General features: G+C 39.6%; 1 protein-coding gene across 1 annotated transcript; it reads left to right on the top strand.

Annotated features, from left to right (window-relative positions):
• Positions 1 to 276: 276 nt before the first annotated feature.
• Positions 277 to 19343, top strand: fshr (follicle stimulating hormone receptor). The gene is made up of 14 exons (XM_040039173.1): positions 277 to 686; positions 3694 to 3765; positions 4621 to 4695; positions 4941 to 5015; positions 5115 to 5189; positions 7717 to 7788; positions 8196 to 8276; positions 11243 to 11311; positions 11410 to 11484; positions 14012 to 14197; positions 14788 to 15008; positions 15955 to 16136; positions 16229 to 16420; positions 16645 to 19343. The coding sequence occupies exons 1-14, from the start codon at positions 496 to 498 to the stop codon at positions 17179 to 17181; spliced, it is 2103 nt and encodes a 700-aa protein (XP_039895107.1). The 5' UTR covers positions 277 to 495; the 3' UTR covers positions 17182 to 19343.
• Positions 19344 to 20870: the final 1527 nt, after the last annotated feature.

Consider the following 20870-nt stretch of genomic DNA (forward strand, 5'->3'; position numbering starts at 1 on the left):
TTATTTTTTTGATCTTATTAAAGGGTTCTTTACCTACATTTGACATAATAGGATAGGAAAAAGAAAATACACATTCACAGAAGGAAGAGGACTGCACAGTTTTTCACAGCGCATCACTACACTTATTCTTCTCTTGCAGTCTCAGCTCATAGAACACCAGTCATTTATATCTTATCAAGACGTATGCTCTGTTCTGGAAGTTGTTACACAGTAGAAAAACACACATAACTCCACCCAGCTGAGACCTCCTACATCCTCATACTCCCATGAGCTTTTCACACGCCCCCAGCATTCACTACTGCATGACAGAAAACACCAAAACACCTCACATTTCTCTCTAACTGACCTGGCGCTGAACCCCCGAGCGGACAGACAGGTAAAAGTGTTCATATCAAATGTGGAGCGTGGACCAGAGACAATATCAGAGTAAAAGACACAAAAAGAAGACAAACTAGAAAAGTGAAACCACTCTGTGGACCCTGGCAGACTGAAGTGATGTTGGTAATGACACTAATGATGCTGCTGATTGTTACGATAAAGACGGCAGCAGCCTCGGCGCGCGGCTCTGAAATGGACATTAGACCTGGATTTCATCCCAGTTTGGCCAAACAAACCTCGTGCCCGTCTTGCCAGGTCATGTTTGGAGTCACGGCGTTTCCCTCCAACATCTCCAGCGCCCAGTGCCTGTGAGTACATACAAACACACAAACACACAGAGACTCACACACAAAAGGATCCACTGGTTGTGGATCCAGATGTTTACTTTTTTTGCCATCATTGTTAGATTATATTAAACTACCATGCCTAATCATCATCAATGTAACATCATAGTACAGCGCTGTGCGGAATGAAACTTTACTGTATGATACTGTCAGCTGTTTGTTATTTTTCTTTGTGTTTCATCCTCATTTTAAAGAAGCAGACTATTCATTTAAATGAATTAAATTAATGTGATGTAATATTTAAAGTGTAACACTGCTAGAGTAGTGAAGAATTCATATAAATCCCCTGAAAAATAGACAAGCCCATAGAAAGCCTTCAATGGAGTGTCACACATGTTAATAGATTTTATTCCCCATTCTGTTTACTGTTTTTAAGGAGATGTATGTACCAGTTTTCCTCGGATTACATTATTCCCCTTCCCCTCTAAATGAAGTCTACCTGTCACCTGATCACCCTTCTTTTCTGGTAATTGTTTGCAGGCAGTATTTGATAGCATGCTTACACTTTTCTTTCTTTGAGACTCACAAGAGCTAGAAAAACTAAGGAATAGTCAAGTCCAAACCAGCAGAGCCAAAAAGATACCTTTCTGCCTTTATCATGGGCCAAGCTTTACTAAATACATGATCCCAGATATTCAATAATGCAGCTTAAAAGTTTTTCATTCCTTTTTGAGTACCCGCATCTCTCACGCTCCACACATTAAGTTTAAAATAGACCCAGTGATGTAATTCGAGTTTTTTCCTTTCTGTAGCTTGAAAGTTTGCTTTCAAGAAAGCCTGAAACTTTAAACCTGAACAACCACAAAGTACATAAATTATAGCTTCTGCTGTTTTGTAGTCTGAGCAGATTTCCTTATGTGGAGCAACTTTAATTTGTATAATTGGCGACATCCCTCAAACTGACATGCGAGTGGAGTAGCAAATGTGTCTATAAATCCCACCACCCATTCACCATATTAAAGCTATACAGTAGCTATGAAATGTTTACAAATTTGAATCCCATCTGTGAACGTGCATAATCATCCGGACGTTCCTGTCTAATCCTCGCTCATCTGCCTGGACGAGTGGTTCAGTTTTGCTCTCGACTTGACTCGGTTGGTTTCATTAAACATTTAGTGATTCGGGGAAATGCATGCAAAGTTTTTCTGCTCATCCTCGGCACCTTGTAGCGCAGCAGCAGCTACTTACTATTGTTGGCCACTGAGCAGGTAGCCACAGGTTAAAGACCCCCCGCTGAGTTTTCTTGTAAACAAACAAAATGAAGGGTTTAAAAGTCAGAGCTTCCCACCAGGACAGTCTGGGTTATGAGCTTGCAGTCTTTTTCTTTTTCATATGCTACTTTGTGTGTTACTGTTATCAATCAGCAGAATACAGGATGAAACTGGTCGAAGGATTGCGCATTGTGTTGTCTGCACTATAACACGATGATTTCCTTAGCTGCTGCCCAGTTATGATAAAGTCTTGTTTGTACATTTTTTTTAATACAGATTAAGCAATCAAGACATTCATTCATGATTTTGGTACCAGGAAAATGAACAAAGTTCCCATCTTTAGTGTAGAGAAATCCAAGCCTCAGGTAAAGTTAGGGCTGTGCGATATGACCAAGATCTCATATCCCGATATAAAACCTCTATCGTCCTGATAACGATATAAATCACAAAAATGTAACATTTTCTGTAAATTCTGTGAATCTCGGGCAGCTCGTCATGCGGGAAGTGTTTCCAGCTGCGCGTCATGTAGCTGGAGTCCAGTGTTTTAACCGATGCATGAAACGATACATTTTTAGACACAAGTTGTAAAGGCCACAGTTTTCTTTGTGAGTATTTATTACACGGCGTGCTGCGGGGAAAAGCCTGTTCTAATGTTTGAGTCTAAGGTTTATTTTTTAGCACCTGGCGGCTCTTTTTTAATTCTCATCTGTAAATAATCTGCTCTTTCACGTGATTCAGTTTATTTTGAAAAGTCTCAACAGGATCTTGAGCTTTATTGTGAAAGGTTTATGTGGAACATAAACAAGCGGACACGCGATGCTGTTACAGTCGTTGTTGCTAACCACAACGCATAAAAACAGGGGCTTGTCCATCCCTGTGGTTATATAAAATAAAAGAGAAAGAGAGAACTTTAAGAAATTAATATAGCCACTACAGTGACCACCAAAACAATGAAAAAATATTGCCATAAACAGTTTATTTTGCGACACCACGAAACAAATGATAGCATAAAATGAAACATAGACGTTTTTATATTGTCATCCGATATATATCGTTATATCGAACAGCCCTAGGTAAAGGTATTTCTACTTTCATAGTGTCACTTTAACCTGTAGTGCTTGTTTAAAGGTGACATGATTGATCGCCACTCATAGTAAACAGTGACCTTTTGCTTTGGCTGCCTAAACATTTGCAAAGAATCTCAAGGCCTTCCAGAGAAAGAGACAGGGTGAGGTGAAGATTAGAATCACCCTAAGCATTTATTCAAACTTCTATCGAAACGTACACACGAGCAGTTTCTCCTTACACAATCTATCTTTCCAAAAAAACAGAACAAAAAAACATAGCCTATGAGTAAATACAGCTGACACACACTCAAGACAAGGACACACTTGTGGCAGAAGAAGCAAACATCCCTAGAGATGCGCTGCGACCTCCCAGGAGGCCATGCGTGTGTTCTCTTCTGCTCTATATTTTGTTCGAAGGTCAAGGCTCGGGAACAGTGGGGATATTTACAAGTATGCAGTAAGTATGCTGCAAGTATGCTGCAAGTATGCAAGACCACATGCAAAGAGCTTGGGAACTCGTGTAGACTTTCTTCACGTATATTTTGTTTCACGCATGAAAAGAAAAGAAAAATCTCATCGTCACTGAGTAACTGACCTTCTTCAGTGGTCAGTGTGCACACAAAGCCCCTGCGAGCCTTGCGATCAGTGTGAAGTGCTGAAACCTGATGTGAGTGGCTGTTTCTGCATCAACAGGGAAGTTAAGCAGACGCAGATCCGAGAGATTCAGCAGGGCGCCCTCTCCAGCCTCCAGCACCTAATGGAACTGTAAGTGTGCGCCTGTCGATTATGTTTGTTCTTCGATGCGGAGCATAATGTGCTGAGGAGGTCAAAACACACGAGATATGGATCATCCAAACAGACGGGGAATAATTCAGTGGCATTCCTGGCTGTGTAACACAGCCAGGAATGCCACTGTATTCATTCAATAAAAAAATTGATCCCCATATTGGGGATCAATTTTTTTTTTATTGAATGAATAAAATCATTTTTGGTCCACATTCATATTTAACAAGAGCTGGAGTTATAGATATTGATTTTGTACTCATGTGACAATTTGTACACGGTGCCAATTAGGTTATCGCCTTGCTTTCTACATAAATATATTTCTACAATAAACTTTTATCATTAGCAAACAGTGATTTCAAATTAAATTGTTCTTTTTTTCTGCTGCTATGAATCATTTTAATTAGTAGTGATTAAAATATTGATCAAGCAAGGATCAGTTGTTCAGCTTCAAAAGTGAAAATAGTTGCAGGTGCTGACTCTTACATGTTAAAGTGTAAAAGGAAGCAATCACAGGCTAAAAAATGGGCAAATGTTTGATAATAGATTGAACTTTTTAGTTGCCTCTGTTGTGATTTTCATGATTCATCTGCAGTGTTTATTTAAGAGACTTATTGATTTTAAAACCATAGGAATTGCAAATAGAAACTGTGTTTTGCACATATATTTAACCAGGGTGTGTCCTACACCCAAAGTTTGTTTTTATTTTTTAATAACTTTACAGGAAAAATCCGAGGATTCTGTCTGATTTGAGACATCGATTACAAAAAAACCCCTCCTATAATAACTTTTATATTCTTTACTTTTTCTTCTACTCGTCATTACTGCCAACTACAGGACCATATCCGAGAACGACATGCTGGAGAGTATCGGTGCTTTTGCCTTTTCTGGCCTCCCTCAGCTCACCAAAATGTGAGTATACTGATTACTAAAAGCCGCTGACTGCATAAAGCAGATTTTATCCTACATGTTTGTGTTTAGTCTTTGTAATGGAACATGAAGAGCTCCGGCCTCTGAGGAAGATCACCCAAATAGTTGAGAAGTTAAGCATCCGAGGGGTGGCGGAGACAAAAAAAGACTCCAAAGAATGAGTGTGAATGAATAATAGACCACATGATTTTTTTAAAATATATTTCATATTCGTGTGTTTCCCTCAGTTTAATATCTAAAAATGCTGCTCTGAGGAATATCAGGGCTTTTGCTTTCTCCGACCTCCCTGAACTCAGTGAGATGTAAGTATAACTGGCAGGATAATGGCACCTGTGAAACCCCGTAATTGCAAACCAGTCATTTATATTAATGAGAATCTGACTGAAATATGTTTCTTTCAGAATCATAACAAAGTCAAAACACCTGAGTTCCATCCACCCCGATGCATTCAGGAACATGGCAAGACTACGGTTCTTGTGAGTACTCAGTGAGAGTTCAGATTTCTACCACAGTTTGTCTCTCAAAACTGATTGTGAGTCCAAAATAGGTCACGGGTGACAGCCCTACTTCTGATGGCCCGCATGATCAAAGACATTATTTTTTAATGAGCTTGGCTCCCCGGTGTCACCCTTCATCCCCAACATGGGGGGGAAAAAAGTCTTTTTTTCCACAAAATGACTTAAAGGCCATTTCATGACTGCTACTTTAATTTGTTGCAAACAAAAAAAAGTATTATTTTATGTCTTTTGAAACAATCTCAAAGTAGCAGTTTATAAAGAACACTGCAGCGCTCAAATCCCTTACAGACATTCTTAACTGTTACTGTTTGTCCCAATTTGTGAAAACTGGGACACATAAACAGAAATCTGTGACGAAAAAGAATAAAGCGATTGCTTTTTTTAAAGAGGGCCACCTTAGCGCAAGTTTAGTTTGTTTTCAAATAGTTTACTTGGGGGTCGTGGGGATGTTATTATTCTTGTTTCCGGCTCCATATTGTTATTCCAGCTTTGCAAAATTTGTAGTTCAAAATACTCCTTATTCATCTTATGCAGCCTATGGAAATAATCCATTTCATCTTCTATGAGCAGGTGGGTGAGGCTCTAGACCAGGGGTCCCCAAACCCAGTCCACGAGGGCCGGTGTCCCTGCAGGTTTTAGATGTGTCCTTGATCCATCACAGCTGATTTAAATGGATAAATTACCTCCTCAGCATGTCTTGCAGTTCTCCAGAGGCCTGGTAATGAACTAATCATGTGATTCAGGTGTGTTGACCCAGGGTGAGATCTAAAACCTGCAGGGACACTGGCCCTCATGGACTGGGATTGGGGACCCCTGCTTTAGACTTAGAGCCAGACCTGTGTAGGAGGATCATAATAGGAATTCCGGCCCTCTTTAACATCACACAGAGCCAAAAGTAGAAAAAAACTGTCGGAGCAGCCTGAGGCCTGAGCTTTTGGCTCACAGGTATTACTTGACTATATGAAAGGTCCTGGGATTGAAATTGTACACCGGTTGATGGGTGATTTTAAAAGATTTTAAATTGGCTGTATTGGCGCCTACACCTGATTTAGAATATTTTAAATGGCTGATCCTGTTTCCTGATCCACTAAAGGAAACACGAGAAATCAAATCAGAAGTCACTGACTGACAATCAAAGACAAAGACCAAGGAAACACTACATATACATACACACACACACAGATAGGGGTAACAGCTGGTTTCCAGTTGGTTATTAAACAGATGAAAACAATCAGACAGTCTGATGACTGAATGGCAAACAATCACAAAAAGAGGTAAAAGTAGGAAGTAAAACCAAACATAAAACAACATGTAAACAAGAGAGTATTAGACATGAGGGCTACGACTAAACGTGATAACAGCAACAGGAGAACACAGAAAGCAGGAGAAACTACATGCACAAAGAAACATAATAAAACCCACAAATATAGCAGGGACCGAAACACAACAAATGGCATACAAAAACACGTTGGACCTCATTGGTAAACGGTGCCTATGCACCAATCTGTGCATAAACCATGAATATGAATATTTCATGCACAAATCTGTGATTCATCGTAGCCCGAACCCTAACCTTTAATCCAGGAGTTCTCAAACTTTAAAGGGTCTTCATAATGTTGACATCCAATTAGCTGGTTCAGACTTAAAATCACTTATCAACACAGAGTGACTCAGAGATTTATTTAGTATAATTAGCTACCTGGCTGGTTAATAAGCCAGGCTACTCAGCAGTTGTAGCTCAGCGCACCCTGAGAGGAGCAAATGTTTTCATGACAGACTGATGTGAAGTGTCACAATTATATCAGAGTTTCTGCAGTGAAAATGTGGGAGGAAGCAATGGATACGTTACACTTTTGTTATTAGTAGAAAGTTTCTCCATTAGTATACATGTCTCTTTCAAGGAGCAAGACTTTATTGTAATTCTTTAAAGTTATCTTGAGCAAAAGTTCTCCAGGCTTTCTGAAGTTTTTCTTTAGACACTGTTTGCTTTTTTTAGTCATTTTTATTCCACCTGACCATTTTCAGAGGAATGGGTTTTTGTTTTTTGTTTTTTTTTTGTTTGCTTGTTTTGTAAGTCACGTAATGCTAAAATATGAATCATAAGCATGAAAAATTCACCTAACTTGGGGGAGAAACTAGAGTTGTATTTTTAGGCAATTTGTTACTAGCTGCCACAAAAACACATCATTTGTCCCCATTTTTATTACTGAATTTTTTAAAAATGCCAAAGATAGCACACAGAGCAATGAACATAAAACGGCATTTTTGCATCAACAATGAGATTCCCAAGAATCGTCTTTAAGTTATGTTAGGATGGCAGACACATCAGACATCAGTATGTCTTTGTTATTTTTTAATCTAATTTATTACAATGGATGAGACAGTGTATGCGATTTTATCACTGCTACTCCCTGCTTAGTGTCTGCTTTTCAGAGGTTACAATTTAGTAACATGTTCTGGTTAAACCTTTACTTTTACATCACAGGACTATCTCCAACACCGGGCTCAGGATTTTTCCAGACTTCTCCAAGATCCATTCCACCGCCTGCTTTCTGCTGTAGGTCTCAGTACAATTACAAAAAACGATCTCATATACACGCCTCCACATGTGAATTTATAGGCTATTATATGCATACAGAATTAAATACTCCCATAAGAAATCACTCCACTAATCATATATTACTGCAGTAAGAATTCAGCAGTTCTTACCAAACAGACTATCAGGAACACACACCATCTGTCCCTAGCCGTCATCCTTTAAAAATCCATATTCAAACTGTCTCCCAACTGACATCTGTCATCTTCAAAAAGACAGTGGATTAGACAGGCACTGCTGAAGGCTTCCTAATGTTTTACACCTTCTGCTGTTTTTGGGGGGGTTTTTCCACTAAAAAATGTATTTCTACCACTTACTTAGCAATAGTGGTCATTTATCTTAAAGTTTTTGTTCTTTGTACTGCTTAGGGATCTTCAGGACAACAGCCACATAAAGAGAGTCCCTGCCAATGCCTTCAGAGGCCTCTGCACTCAAACCATCGCAGAGATGTAAGCGATTCATCTTTCTTTTTTAGAAACACATCACCCTCACAGATCCGAGTGGGCATTACATGCACAGTGATGAATGTTCCACGAAATGCTCTTTGCCCTCTTCACTGAGTTTCTCCCTTTTTCTATGTTTCATACTCATACTTTTATTGCCTTTTATAAATTTTTGTGCTTTCCTTTTCAGCTGCAGATCATTAATCTAACATAAAATTACATTATTATTTTTTTGCTTTTTGCATATGTCACAGATTGTTTTGTTTTGTTTTTAAAAATGAAAGCATAAGTGTAATTTTGAAGTAGCAGTAATTAATTACCTCTATTTAAGGCTTCTTGATGCTTTCACTCAATCATTTTCATCTGTAAAAAAACTGCTGCTAGTTTAAAAATTAAGATTTTAAATCAACCCACATACTTCCCTACTAGATGTAATAATATAATGTCTTATTACCAACTAAACATGCAGTTTCAAGCCATTTGGCCTCTGAACACTTACAATGAAAGCTTTGTCTGATTAATATAAATAGGTACCAAAATATTTTTTGTCTTATCTCTCCACTATCAATGATTGACCACTCAGAGTTATTTTATGACACTTTACAGGGAATCAATCCTTATGATGGGAAACACTAGACTAAGTAAATACATTAGAAGAGTTCAAACCCCACTTCAGTAAAACAATGTAATAATTTATTTATATAACAATCACAGGGGTCCTCCTATGTTTTAGCTAAGTAAGACTTACCTCAACTTTTGTGTGTTTTAACATTGTGTTATTGAGACAACAAGGTGTGAGCAAAAATTAGATATCAGTAATGTTTCTGTAAAAATTAATGATAGTAACTGCAGCTTATACTAACAGTACCAGTACTGGTACTGTTAGTACTCCAGTCCATCTTCTCAATATTTACCTCTACTTCATTTTTGCCAAATAGCACAACTTTTCAATAGTGCTGAATACACAGACATGATGTGTAGGGCAAAGCTTAGGCACCAAAAGTGATTGGTTAGACTTTGGAAAACTAATGATCTCAGTTAAAACACATTCTTTTATAGTGTATAGCTACATGTTAGCTGTTTTGACATTTACCATCAATTCAGTTCAATTCTATTTATACAACGCAAAATCACAAGGTAAGGTAGAGCTTACAATAGTAGATCAGAAAACCTACATGCACTTCTTCACATTACCACTAAACATCTCCTGCATGATATCTGTTCCTCTGTTTCCACTGACTACAATGAATGAAAAATATGTCATGAGCCTGCAAATGCTACACTGCAGTATATGTAGTAGGCAGAGCAGCAAATCTGCAACCGATTGGATGAAAAAGGAAAAGAATCAATGTACTGCAACAGCCCAGTCAAATTCTCAGACCTCATCCGATAAAGTCATACAGAAACAACTTACCAAAGTTATGCTGCTCAAGGTGATTCTACAAGCCACCAAATTCTGGGGAAGTTTAGTTTTAGTGTTTAGTTTTTAACAGGACTTCAGAGAGTCCTACGAAAACTTTGTTAGCAGTCATTTGGTAGGAACAGATCGAAAATTTGAGTTAGCATTAGTTCAACCATGACAGGTTCCAGTAGTGAAGATGCAGCTTAATTGCTAATGAATTATTGATATCAATCCCATATTACTGAAGCCAGTGTGGCCTTTTTGATTTTAAAAACTTTTGTTGACAGCACTACTTTTACTTGTAGCAGTAGTTTAGCTGTTTGTTTAGTGTGCCTAGATCACCAGGAGCTTTAGCCAGCAATAGGTTAGCTTAAAAGTTAGCTTAACATAGGAGACAGCAGTAGAGCCACACTTCTGTATAATTTACTGTATAACTTAATTTGTAATTTATCTACTAATAAAAATTGTATTTGTTCAGCTCTTGTGGTTTTACAGGGATGATATGTCTGACTATTTCTTGGCTTTAAGTAGCTTATCAGGCAGTCAGGAAGTTACTCTACCTATCCAACAAATAGTCTGGCACATAACCTCGTGTAAAACTGTTTTGATTTGGGGTTTTTTTGTTTTTACACTTTCAAAAAAACAATATAATGTGTTAACTAATGAGTCTTACAGGAGGGAGTAGGTGGGTTTTTTAAACCTTTGAATTGTGCCAGGCTTTGTACTAAGCTAATTCAGAAAGGGTGGTACCAGTTGAAGGAAATAAATGTCAAATTTGCTTTTACATGTAAAATATGTAAGTATGTATCACTAAATGCCACTCACTCATCATTCCTACAGCAATAAATGCACTCTGCAGTCCCAATTACCTCTTATGAACTCTGATAACTGGGAATCAAACTGCAAGTCTTCAGCTTATGAAGAGCAAAAAGTCTACTTTAAATTCTGTGTCTGATAAATAAATATTCGTTCAAATTCAAAGCTTCAGGGCCATCATTGGTAGGCTGTGACTCTCTGCACCCAGACTTCAAAGCAAGTTTATTATTCTGTGACTGCGCGGTAAAAAAGCGAACAAAACCATCTTTGTTTGTGCAGCTTTTATCTACAGAACTCGATGTTCTCCAATTCAGTCAGCAGTGCCAGGCTAGTTGTTATTATTATCTTTTTTTCCTACCAGACTTTGTGCTGTAGTAATCCAGAAGGCTGCTGGCTGTAAATTAATAGAGATGGATAAAAGGATGCAATCAACACTCAGCAAGAAGAAGCTGGATTTTTTTTCCATAAATGCAGGATCCTTCCAACAAAACATTTTGATGGCAGCGTCTGAGATCCATACTGTTAAACACAGAAGAAAAGTAAGAAGCAGAAGAGGCAGTAGAAGGCGACACAATCATATCAACGCTTTACTCCGTGTTGCACTAAAACCCTTTGTATTTGTACAGCTTTACTCACTGAGAACAAAAGAAGTGCAAACACTAAAATTGGCATTGATAGCTAAGTAAGTTTACAGTTGGAAATGTTCTGTGTTGGAGCCACATGACTGTAATTTGGCTTCCCTTTCTAATGACAGACGGCTCACCAGAAATGGCATCAAGGAGGTGGCAAGTGACGCCTTCAACGGAACAAAGATGCACAGATTGTGAGTCACAGGCAGAGACACAATTACAAACAGAAGATTTAAAAAAAAAAAAAAACATACACATTTAACTCCACTCTCTCTTTCTCCCTTGCTCTCAGGTTCCTAAGAGGCAACCGACAGCTTACTCACATCAGTCCCAGTGCCTTTGTGGGTTCCAGTGAGTTGGTGGTACTGTAAGCATGACATTCAACAGTAACTCACGCCTAAATGATTCACCCTGCTCATCATACCTTATTAAAGTCAGAATGTTGGAGAAAGCAGGGGGTGGGAGATGATATCTGCACGGACTTGGAAAATCTTCACAGATCTAAGATTAAAAATAGTTTAGGGTCAGGTGAACATGATGGACTCTACCTGGAAATAGAGATTTCTGTTTATTCCCCTAACAAAGAGACATGTCTACTGAAGTAAGAATCAGACAAATTATTTGTTATTCTTTTGGACTGTCATCACTGTGATGTTTTTTTTCCTTCACTCCCTGGCAGTCACTTGGCAATCAAACAGTAGCTTCTCTTCAGCTTCTTTCTTTTCTTTTTTTTTTATTCAGCTGGCACTTCTCTTAAATCCAAGTGCATTTCATGAAAATTTATATTTTATGAACTGATCAAATCTCTATTACAGACAGCACACTAAGGGGAAGAGAAGAATCTGTTAAAAAGGCAGTTCACCCCTAAATTAAATTAATGCATTTTTCCTCTGGGCTGTGGTGACATTTATCCATCTAGATTGTTTTGGTGTGAGTTTCCCAGCTTTGGAGATATTAGCTGTAGAACTGTATGCCTTCACTTACATGTGACAGAACTGAAAGACACTTGCCTTGCAGTGCTTAAACCATAAAAAATATTATAGTACTGTGCAGAAATCTTATATTTTAGAGTGAAAATTGTAAATGGATGCAGCGATTCTTTAAAACAGTGTAGAACGCAAGTGAGAGAGAGTTTGTCCTGACCTAACCCGCACACTGTGATAACGTTTTGCACCAGAAATTTCACCTTCAGATTCATCACTCCATAAAACCCATCCACACTGATTTTCAGTCCAGTTCTTGTGTAATCTGGCATGCCTCAGCCTTTTCTTCCTGTTTTGCTTCCTTAAGAAGGGCTTCTTGACAGCCATCCTTTCACTGAGAGCATTTCTCATGAGCCTTCAGTGAACAGCAGATGGATAAGCTGAAGGGCCTGATGCGTCTCTCAGGCCCCGTGTCACGTCTTTGCTGGATTTTTTTCCCTCCCATTTCTTATGGACAGGAAGTTCAAATGTTGTTGTTCATCTGCTGTAGATAGTTTTAGGGGCTGCTACTTCTTCTTTTCTCCTCCACTTCTCCAGTTTCCCTCATTTTTCAACACATTGAACACAATAACATGATTTGCCAAGCTTTTGGCTAACAGCTCTTAGGGAATCACCTTGGCTAAAAAAAATGTATTTTATGCCTGTCAAACTGCGGTATTATTTTAGTATTTCTGGTATATTCAGTTGAAGAAATTGGAACAAATGATGTGTTTCTGTGACAGGCTGCTTGTAACAAAGTGCCTAAAGATATAATTTAGAACTGGTTCTTTGCTGAGATTTTTGTTATGTATAGACACGGCACTGGTTCATCACTTGAGTTAGGTGCTATTTTTATGCTTGAATGATTCATAGCTGAGTGTTCAGTAGTTGAACAAAACAACCCAACTTTCCTTGTGAAAATGGTAAGTTTCGAGGATCGGACTGAAACTGAGTGAAAAAGCAGCCAATGTCCAAAGAAAGACTGAAAGTCCTTCTGAAAGCCTGGAAACTTATTGCTGAAGACCACTCTGTAAAAAGTTTAAGACACCAGGAGACGAAATCGTAAATGCAGTGGCACGAGTTAAAATTCAACTCAAGGCCCTTTGTCGCATGTTTTCTCCTACTCTCTCTCCTAGCTTTGGGGTCCAATAAAGGCAGAAAAAGGCTTAAAAAATACCAAGAAAAAATGTCTCTTTCCCAAAACATGGCATCAACAACAAAAACATATTGACAAAGCTTCCTGTGAGCAGGAGGAACTGTTTGCTTTCTGCTGCTTCCATTACAGCTCAATCGTGAATGGAGGCCATTAAGGTTTATCATTATGTCTTATAATGTGAACATGCCCCTCATTACAGGGAAATCCCATCTTCCACCAGGTGATAAGGCCTTTATGTAAGTTCCCCAAAGAAGGTCCACTCTCTTATGTTATCTGTCTTATTTCTTCTTGGTTATCTCTGCCAGGACCTACTCTTTAAAGTCCTTGTGATATGTTAATTTCCCTTTCAGGCCATGTCAACCTTGCGTAGGTTATCTAGGGCATTTTATCCATCTCCTCCACCACCAACCTTTGAACTCTCGGGGGGCAGTCACTATTTTCTATGTTCATCAGTTGAGCTCTGGTTTTTGAGATGTGGTCTTTGAGTAGAGTAGAAAGAAAACAAGGTTTGTTGAGTTTTTTTAAAGTTTGTTTGTAGACAATTTAACTACCTCAAAGAAAGACTCTATTACGTTCGAGAAATGACAGAAATTTTGACCAGAAATGTCTTCAAAACCAAGCAGCTCACACCAAAAGAATTACTTCAATAAATACCACTAGAGCCCAGAGGAAAAGTATGTCTGTTTGCTTCTTGGGGGTGAACTGTCCATTTAAGCATGATATTGATTCCGGAAATAAAATTTTAACTCACTTTTTTTCTCCGCTTGCTTCTGCAGAGACATCTCCGAAACAGCCCTCGCCTCTTTGCCAGACTCGATCCTTGGAGGCCTCAAGAGGCTGATCGCCGAGTCAGCCTTCAACCTGAAAGAACTTCCTCCTCTTCAGCTCTTTACCAAACTGCGCCAGGCAAAGCTGACATACCCATCACACTGCTGCGCCTTCCTGAACATGCACCGAAACAGGTACACGTGCTCTGCCAGTCAAAAGACACCTGAAGATGTTTTTTTGGAAATTGTATGAGATTTGCGGGAAGTTGCTTCTTCACTTTGTTGCAAAGAGTTACCTGGTAGGATTGAAACCACTCTTACTGTTTATTAAATGTGGCACTACAGTGTGAACTGTCTGTGAAGCTTATATTCAGTCGCTTCAATCCAGTGGCTCTCTCACTGTGGGGTATAAAGACTACAAAAAGGCTGGGGAAAAAACTATGAAGTGAAACCTATTTAATTTGATTTTCTTTTGTAAGCGAAAATATAACAAACAAGATTTTTGATGCTGTTTTGGATCATAAATAATAATGTGGGCTGTTAGGCGTGAAGCATTTTTGCCTTTTGAAGTGAGGCATGCCAGGAAAATGTTGGGAGACACTGGGATGAGCCCTTACATGGACGTACACAAATGTGTGGGTTGGTTTGTTTTATGGTCTTTTCAATATCCTATTTGTCCATTTCTGGTTAAATGCCACTGAGTCAACAGCTCAAGCAGTTGCTGAAACAAAACTCATTTACTTTGTTCCTGTGTTGTCCACTTTGTGTGTATTGTTGTGTACTAGATCGGGATGGCACTCACTGTGCGACAACCCCGAGGCTAAAAATAACCTGCACTTCTTCAGGGAACACTGCTCCAACTCCACCTCCATCACCTGCAGCCCAGCCCCTGATGACTTCAACCCCTGTGAAGATATAATGTCTGCTGCCCCCTTACGCATCCTCATCTGGATCATCTCTGTCCTTGCCCTGCTGGGCAACACAGTAGTTCTCCTTGTATTGTTAGGTATGTTATGTAATTAAAAGGTATTTGGATATTTATGTCTAGAACACCTAAATAAATATTTCTCCAGCTCCATCACTGGAACTGACAGATCTTCAGGCCTTTCTGGTTTAAAGTAAACCCAGGAAAACGTTTTAATACATTGTTTACCTTCTCAGTTAATCTATTTTATCAGAGACCATTTCCTGAAACCTGACCAAAGACTTTTTCCCCTAAACTTAACCAAAATGTATGAAAGCGTGTTTCTGCCACTTTATTTGGCTATAATTTAACATTTTTGGTTATTAACTCCATTTTCTGAGTTAGGTATCTCAAACGTTTGACTTACTCAGAAGTTTTAGTTAGTAAATCAAAACCTTGAGATGCGTAATTTAAATATTTGAGACAATAGCCTTAAATTTTGAGATATTTTGAATTTGGGTGCTGTTAGCAGAGAAGGCAGGAGGAACCCAAGCTGTGGCTCTGCTGCTCTGATCAGTCTGCAGTTACACATATCTGTGTGAAATACGCTCGGATGCCCTGTGGGTTCTGAAACCTTTCCTTTCATGTGCAGCACAGGTTTTGGGGAAACTGTAGCCATTCTGAGGGATTAGACACATGGACTAGCCATCCTTTGCCATGGGCCTCGAAAAGCCTCAGGCGCACCTCACAGGACACGCAGTTTCAGAAATGCTCTAACCCAGCTGTTTAGCCATCACAGTTTACTCCAAATTGTCTGGAAACTTCCTTTTACTTGCCCACATTTCACGTTTCCAAAGCAGCGAAATAAAGAAGTGACTGCCCATTTGCTGCTTAACATATCCTACAACCCCATTAAAGGTGCTAATGCCATTGCTACCATGTTATTCACCCATTTAATATTTAATTTTATGGCTCATTGGTACTTTGGATCTGCTAAGTGGATTTTATTGCTGATATTTATTTATTTGTCTTCTTTATCTGTGATCAGGCAGCCGCTATAAGCTGACTGTTCCTCGATTCCTCATGTGCCACCTGGCCTTTGCTGACCTCTGCATGGGCATCTACCTGGTAGTCATTGCAACCGTGGATATGCTCACACGTGGACGGTACTACAACTATGCTATAGACTGGCAGATGGGCTTGGGCTGCAATGCTGCAGGCTTCTTCACGGTGTGTATTCATCACATCACATCACATAGTGACAACGCTCATTCAAGCATGTGTTTGAATTGTAAAGTAGCGTGTCTGTGTGTCATTTACAGGTGTTCGCCAGTGAGCTGTCAGTGTTTACCTTAACAGCAATCACCGTGGAGCGCTGGCACACCATCACGCATGCTCTGCGACTTGACCGCAAACTTCGCCTGAGACACGCTTGCATCATCATGACAATAGGCTGGATCTTCTCCTTGCTGGCTGCACTGCTGCCCACAGTTGGGATCAGCAGCTATGGCAAAGTGAGTGTTAAATTTCGCCACTACATGCTGATACAATTACTACAAGGTGGTACTTCACTCCTTTCTTAAACCAACCATCACTCTACTTTTATTGCTCTACTACTTTTACTACTACTCCTAATACTGTAGGTGTCTGCTAATTTAGCCTCCCAGTCCATAGTTTATATTGTTGAATTATGTCAAGACCCCCGAATACTGTTTATTGTTTTTATTTCTTCATGCAGGTGAGCATCTGCCTCCCCATGGATGTTGAGTCCCTGGTCTCCCAGTTCTACGTGGTCTGTCTTCTCCTCCTCAACATCTTGGCGTTCTTCTGTGTGTGCGGCTGCTACCTCAGCATCTACCTCACCTTTCGCAAGCCTTCATCAGCGCCAGCCCACGCCGACACCCGTGTGGCTCAACGCATGGCCGTCCTCATCTTCACAGACTTCATCTGCATGGCTCCGATCTCTTTCTTCGCCATCTCAGCTGCCCTCAAGCTGCCTCTCATCACCGTCTCAGACTCCAAGCTACTGTTGGTGCTATTCTACCCCATCAACTCATGCTCCAACCCCTTCTTATATGCCTTTTTCACCCGTAACTTCAGAAGGGATTTCTTTCTCCTCGCAGCTCGCTTCGGGCTGTTTAAGACTCGAGCGCAGATTTACCGGACAGAGAGTTCCTCGTGTCAGCAGCCAGCGTGGACCTCTCCAAAGAATAGCCGTGTTATCTTGTATTCCTTGGCCAATACGCTAAGTCTAGATGGAAAACAAGAGTGCTGACTTTTAGCCACATTTACAGGTATGGACTTTTCGCCTTGATTGCATATTATATCGATACAAACAGGCTGCTAATTCCTTAAAATGATGCCTCAGATCATGAATTTTGATTACTACCTGGGAAATTTTTTCTGTCTTCTTAGACCAGAAAGATCTAAGAAAAAACACAAAATTCAACCAAGTGAAAGGCAAAAGAGCTGAGAACTCATTTTTGACAATTTGACCCAGGAGTCTGCAAAACACAGTGATTGTTAAAATAAACAATGCTCTTGCTCTTGCTTCTGTTTGTGCTCCTAATCTGATTCTGTGTTTATTGGGCTTGAGCCAGTGAAGGCTTCCACTGAAGACTGCTCTTCGGTTAATAAATAGCATCCAGAGACCCAGCTCTCAACAGCAGTGATGATCCTCCATATAAAGATGTGGGTCAGTTCAACAAAGAAGTTGATGCTTGTCTCTGTGCAAGTCTGAGATCTCTGTTAGGGATGTACATGTACAAGTGGTCAAGATTAGACTTCCAGGCCATGAGACCAGAGGTGTACAAGTCACAAAAAGCTTTTTATAAAATTATATTTATATGTCACCACAATCTGAGCAGTTCAGACCCAAGAGAAAGCATGCATACCTACCATGTTTTCACCTCTCTTTTAAGGTTACACATAAATCACCATGTTTCAATCATAATAGTATCAGCTGACTATTCAGCACAAAGTAGACACAGTGTTCAGTGGCGTGTCTAAACTTGGTTACCTGAGCTATGCACTGCAGCAATCCATGCAAACATGACCACAAAAGAACTAATTATACACTCACTGGCCACTTTATTAGGTATACTTGTTTGGCTGCTTGGTAATGCAAATACTTAATGAGCCAATCGCATGGCAGCAGCTTGGCAGAGACCAAGAATACAGTAGAGGGGGAAATTTAAATATTTGATTTGCAAAAAGATCAGAAAACTGACAGAAATGATTGGGCATGATATTTGGAGTGCAACTTTGTGTTTTATTACAAGTTTATTGTGTGAAAAGTGGTGGAAAAAAGTATTTAGACTTAACCTAAGTAAAAGTTGTAATTACACTTAAACAGCTTAATAGTTCACAAGTTATATAATCAAAATGTATTCAAAGTGCCTAAAGTAAACACACTCTTTATATAGAATGGCTATTTTTTTTCTCGTCTCTTTAACGAGGCAGCTGTTGATGAGTTTGATTCCTGATGTATTGTTCAATAGGTTCATTTATAAAAAAAAAATACAATTAATGTACAAAATAAACGTTCTTATGGTAGGTTCAGAGTTTGATGTAACTGAGCAAACTGAGTCACAAAGCTCAGATCATCTAAAACTGATTTCTTGAAAATGAAAAGGAGTTCACCACAGTCACCACATTTCACTCCAGCAGAGCACCTTTGGGATGTAGTCAAATGGGAGATCATCATCACAGATGTGCAGCTGATAAACTTGCAGCACCTGTGTGATTCTATCACATCAATATGGACCACAATCTCTGAGGAATGTTTCCTCCACTCAATTCCAGTTGAATTTCTTTTAAAAATTAAGACAGTGTGAAGACAAAGGGGTGTTCAACCTAGCAAAATGTACCTAATAAAGTAGCTAGTGAGTGTAGTTGGACTAAATCTGGGTCAAACAGCTCTTCTAGATACCCATGGGTTCCTTTTAACTCAAGTGACGTGCCAGATGGGTGGCAGTAAAAGAAGAAAAGAATGGAGGGGGGAGAAAACTAATGACTTCATCTACTGTGTAACAAACACCATCCGTCTGGCATCCCGAGATAATCTAACAAACTAAAATGCTCCAGAATGGTTTTTAAGCAGGTTGGATACTTGAGATTTCAGCATATGCATACTGCAAAAAAACATTCATTCAACATTCAGTGCTGTGATTGAATGATATTCATTAAGAAGAACACTGCAGGGATCTGCTGATTAACAATCTCCTCATACACCCAGTCTACTGAACCTCTCAATGTCTACAATTTGCCACCAACTCCGTCTATTTTGTAAGCTACAGACCTGTAATTATCTTTGAAATGTAATTGTGTTTACGTTTTCAAACAAACATCCCATTAAGTGTCACTTTTGAATCTGTTTTTCTGAAGAATATTTCAATGTGCTGTTTTTTACACTATTTTATAAAGTGTTTTATTATATCCTCTCTGCTTGAATAGATTTTGTATGATGAATGTGAGCGTTCGAAGAGGCGTGACAAACAGAAAAGCTCTCTCTCAGACACACACACATATGCGTGCAATAATTGAGCTGTCTTTATCTATGCTGTCCTTCAGAGCATCCAAAGCTTTCAAGGACAAAGTGACCCTCCCAACCTCTGCTCTGTGCAGCAAAGTGGGTGGGTGGGCGTAGGAGGAGAGGTACGCAGCTGCTCTTTCTGCTTATTACGGGGGGATGGATATAGCAGCTAGATAAGCTGTGCGCGCACGCACACGCACACACACACGCACACACACACGCACACACACACAGTAGCAACCCACACTCTCAAGGCTGCAGCTGTAAGAAGGAATCCAAGACCATCTCATTGATATGGATACACTGCCTCCTACATGCCAACATTCAAAGTTAGGGTGCAATTATACACTTTCACCACCAGGTGATGCTACTGGGGCTAGATTTCTGGTGAGTTTACCTCCATCTGTGTGCACAAAAGTCCAAATAAAATCACCAGTCTCAAAAGATCCTACAAATTTTGCTCGATGTTGTCTTACGACAAAAATAAATAAATAAATCATCCATCCATCCATTCGCTTCCGCTTATCCTTTTCAGGGTCGCGGGGGGCGCTGGAGCCTATCCCAGCTGTCATAGGGCGAAAGGCGGGGTACACCCTGGACAGGTTGCCAGTCTGTCGCAGGGCTAACACACAGGGACAGACAACCATTCACACTCACTCGCACATTCACACCTAGTGACAATTTGGATTAATCAATTAACCTATCCCCACAAGCTGCATGTCTTTGGACGGTGGGAGGAAGCCGGAGTACCCGGAGAGAACCCACGCAAACACGGGGAGAACATGCAAACTCCACACAGAAAGACCCCGGCCTGATGGTGGAATTGAACTCAGGACCTTCTTGCTGTGCGGCAACAGTGCTAACCACCGTGCCACCGTGCTGCATATTCTCATAAATAAATCATTTTTTCCTAATTTGCTTTTTTTTAAAATAACTTTTTATTTCTACATAATTTTCATAAAAGATTGTATCAAGTCCTGCTTGAAGATTAATGCTCATCAGACAGTTACCTGACCCCTACATACACTGTATGTCTTCTTCATTTTTATATCATATCATATAATTTTTCAAGTAAAAAATAAATAATTTTAATGTATTTGCACTCAAATTTATGTGCACTAAAAAAAAGTGAGTGTTGCAATACCGAAAGACATGCCGTTATGCTCTCTGACATCTTCTCTAGACAGCACTGGAGACGGTATAACAAAACACCCTCAGTATAAAGCCTTCAAGTTCAAGACTAATCGTTGGCAGATAAACAATGCCCTCTGGTGGTCGTCGTGCATAATAAATATACAAGTTAAAGCGTTAAAGTTGCATTCCACTCAAAATCTGTAATTTTGTCAGTGTCCATTCACTCAATTCCAGTGGGCTTAGAAATGTGGCTGCAATGTAAAGTGACTGTAATTGTACTTGAATTTATGAATGCA

The sequence above is a fragment of the Simochromis diagramma genome, unplaced genomic scaffold (genome assembly GCF_900408965.1).
Source record: "Simochromis diagramma unplaced genomic scaffold, fSimDia1.1 OVJJ01000402.1, whole genome shotgun sequence".
Classification (NCBI taxonomy): Eukaryota; Metazoa; Chordata; class Actinopteri; order Cichliformes; family Cichlidae; genus Simochromis; species Simochromis diagramma.

Coding starts and splice junctions, on each gene's coding strand:
- fshr (XM_040039173.1), top strand. CDS start 496: ATGTTGGTAATGACACTAATGATGCTGCTGATTGTTACGATAAAGACG. Junction 11,312..11,409: donor GGAACAAAGATGCACAGATT/GTGAGTCACAGG, acceptor CCTTGCTCTCAG/GTTCCTAAGAGGCAACCGAC. Junction 14,198..14,787: donor CTGAACATGCACCGAAACAG/GTACACGTGCTC, acceptor GTTGTGTACTAG/ATCGGGATGGCACTCACTGT.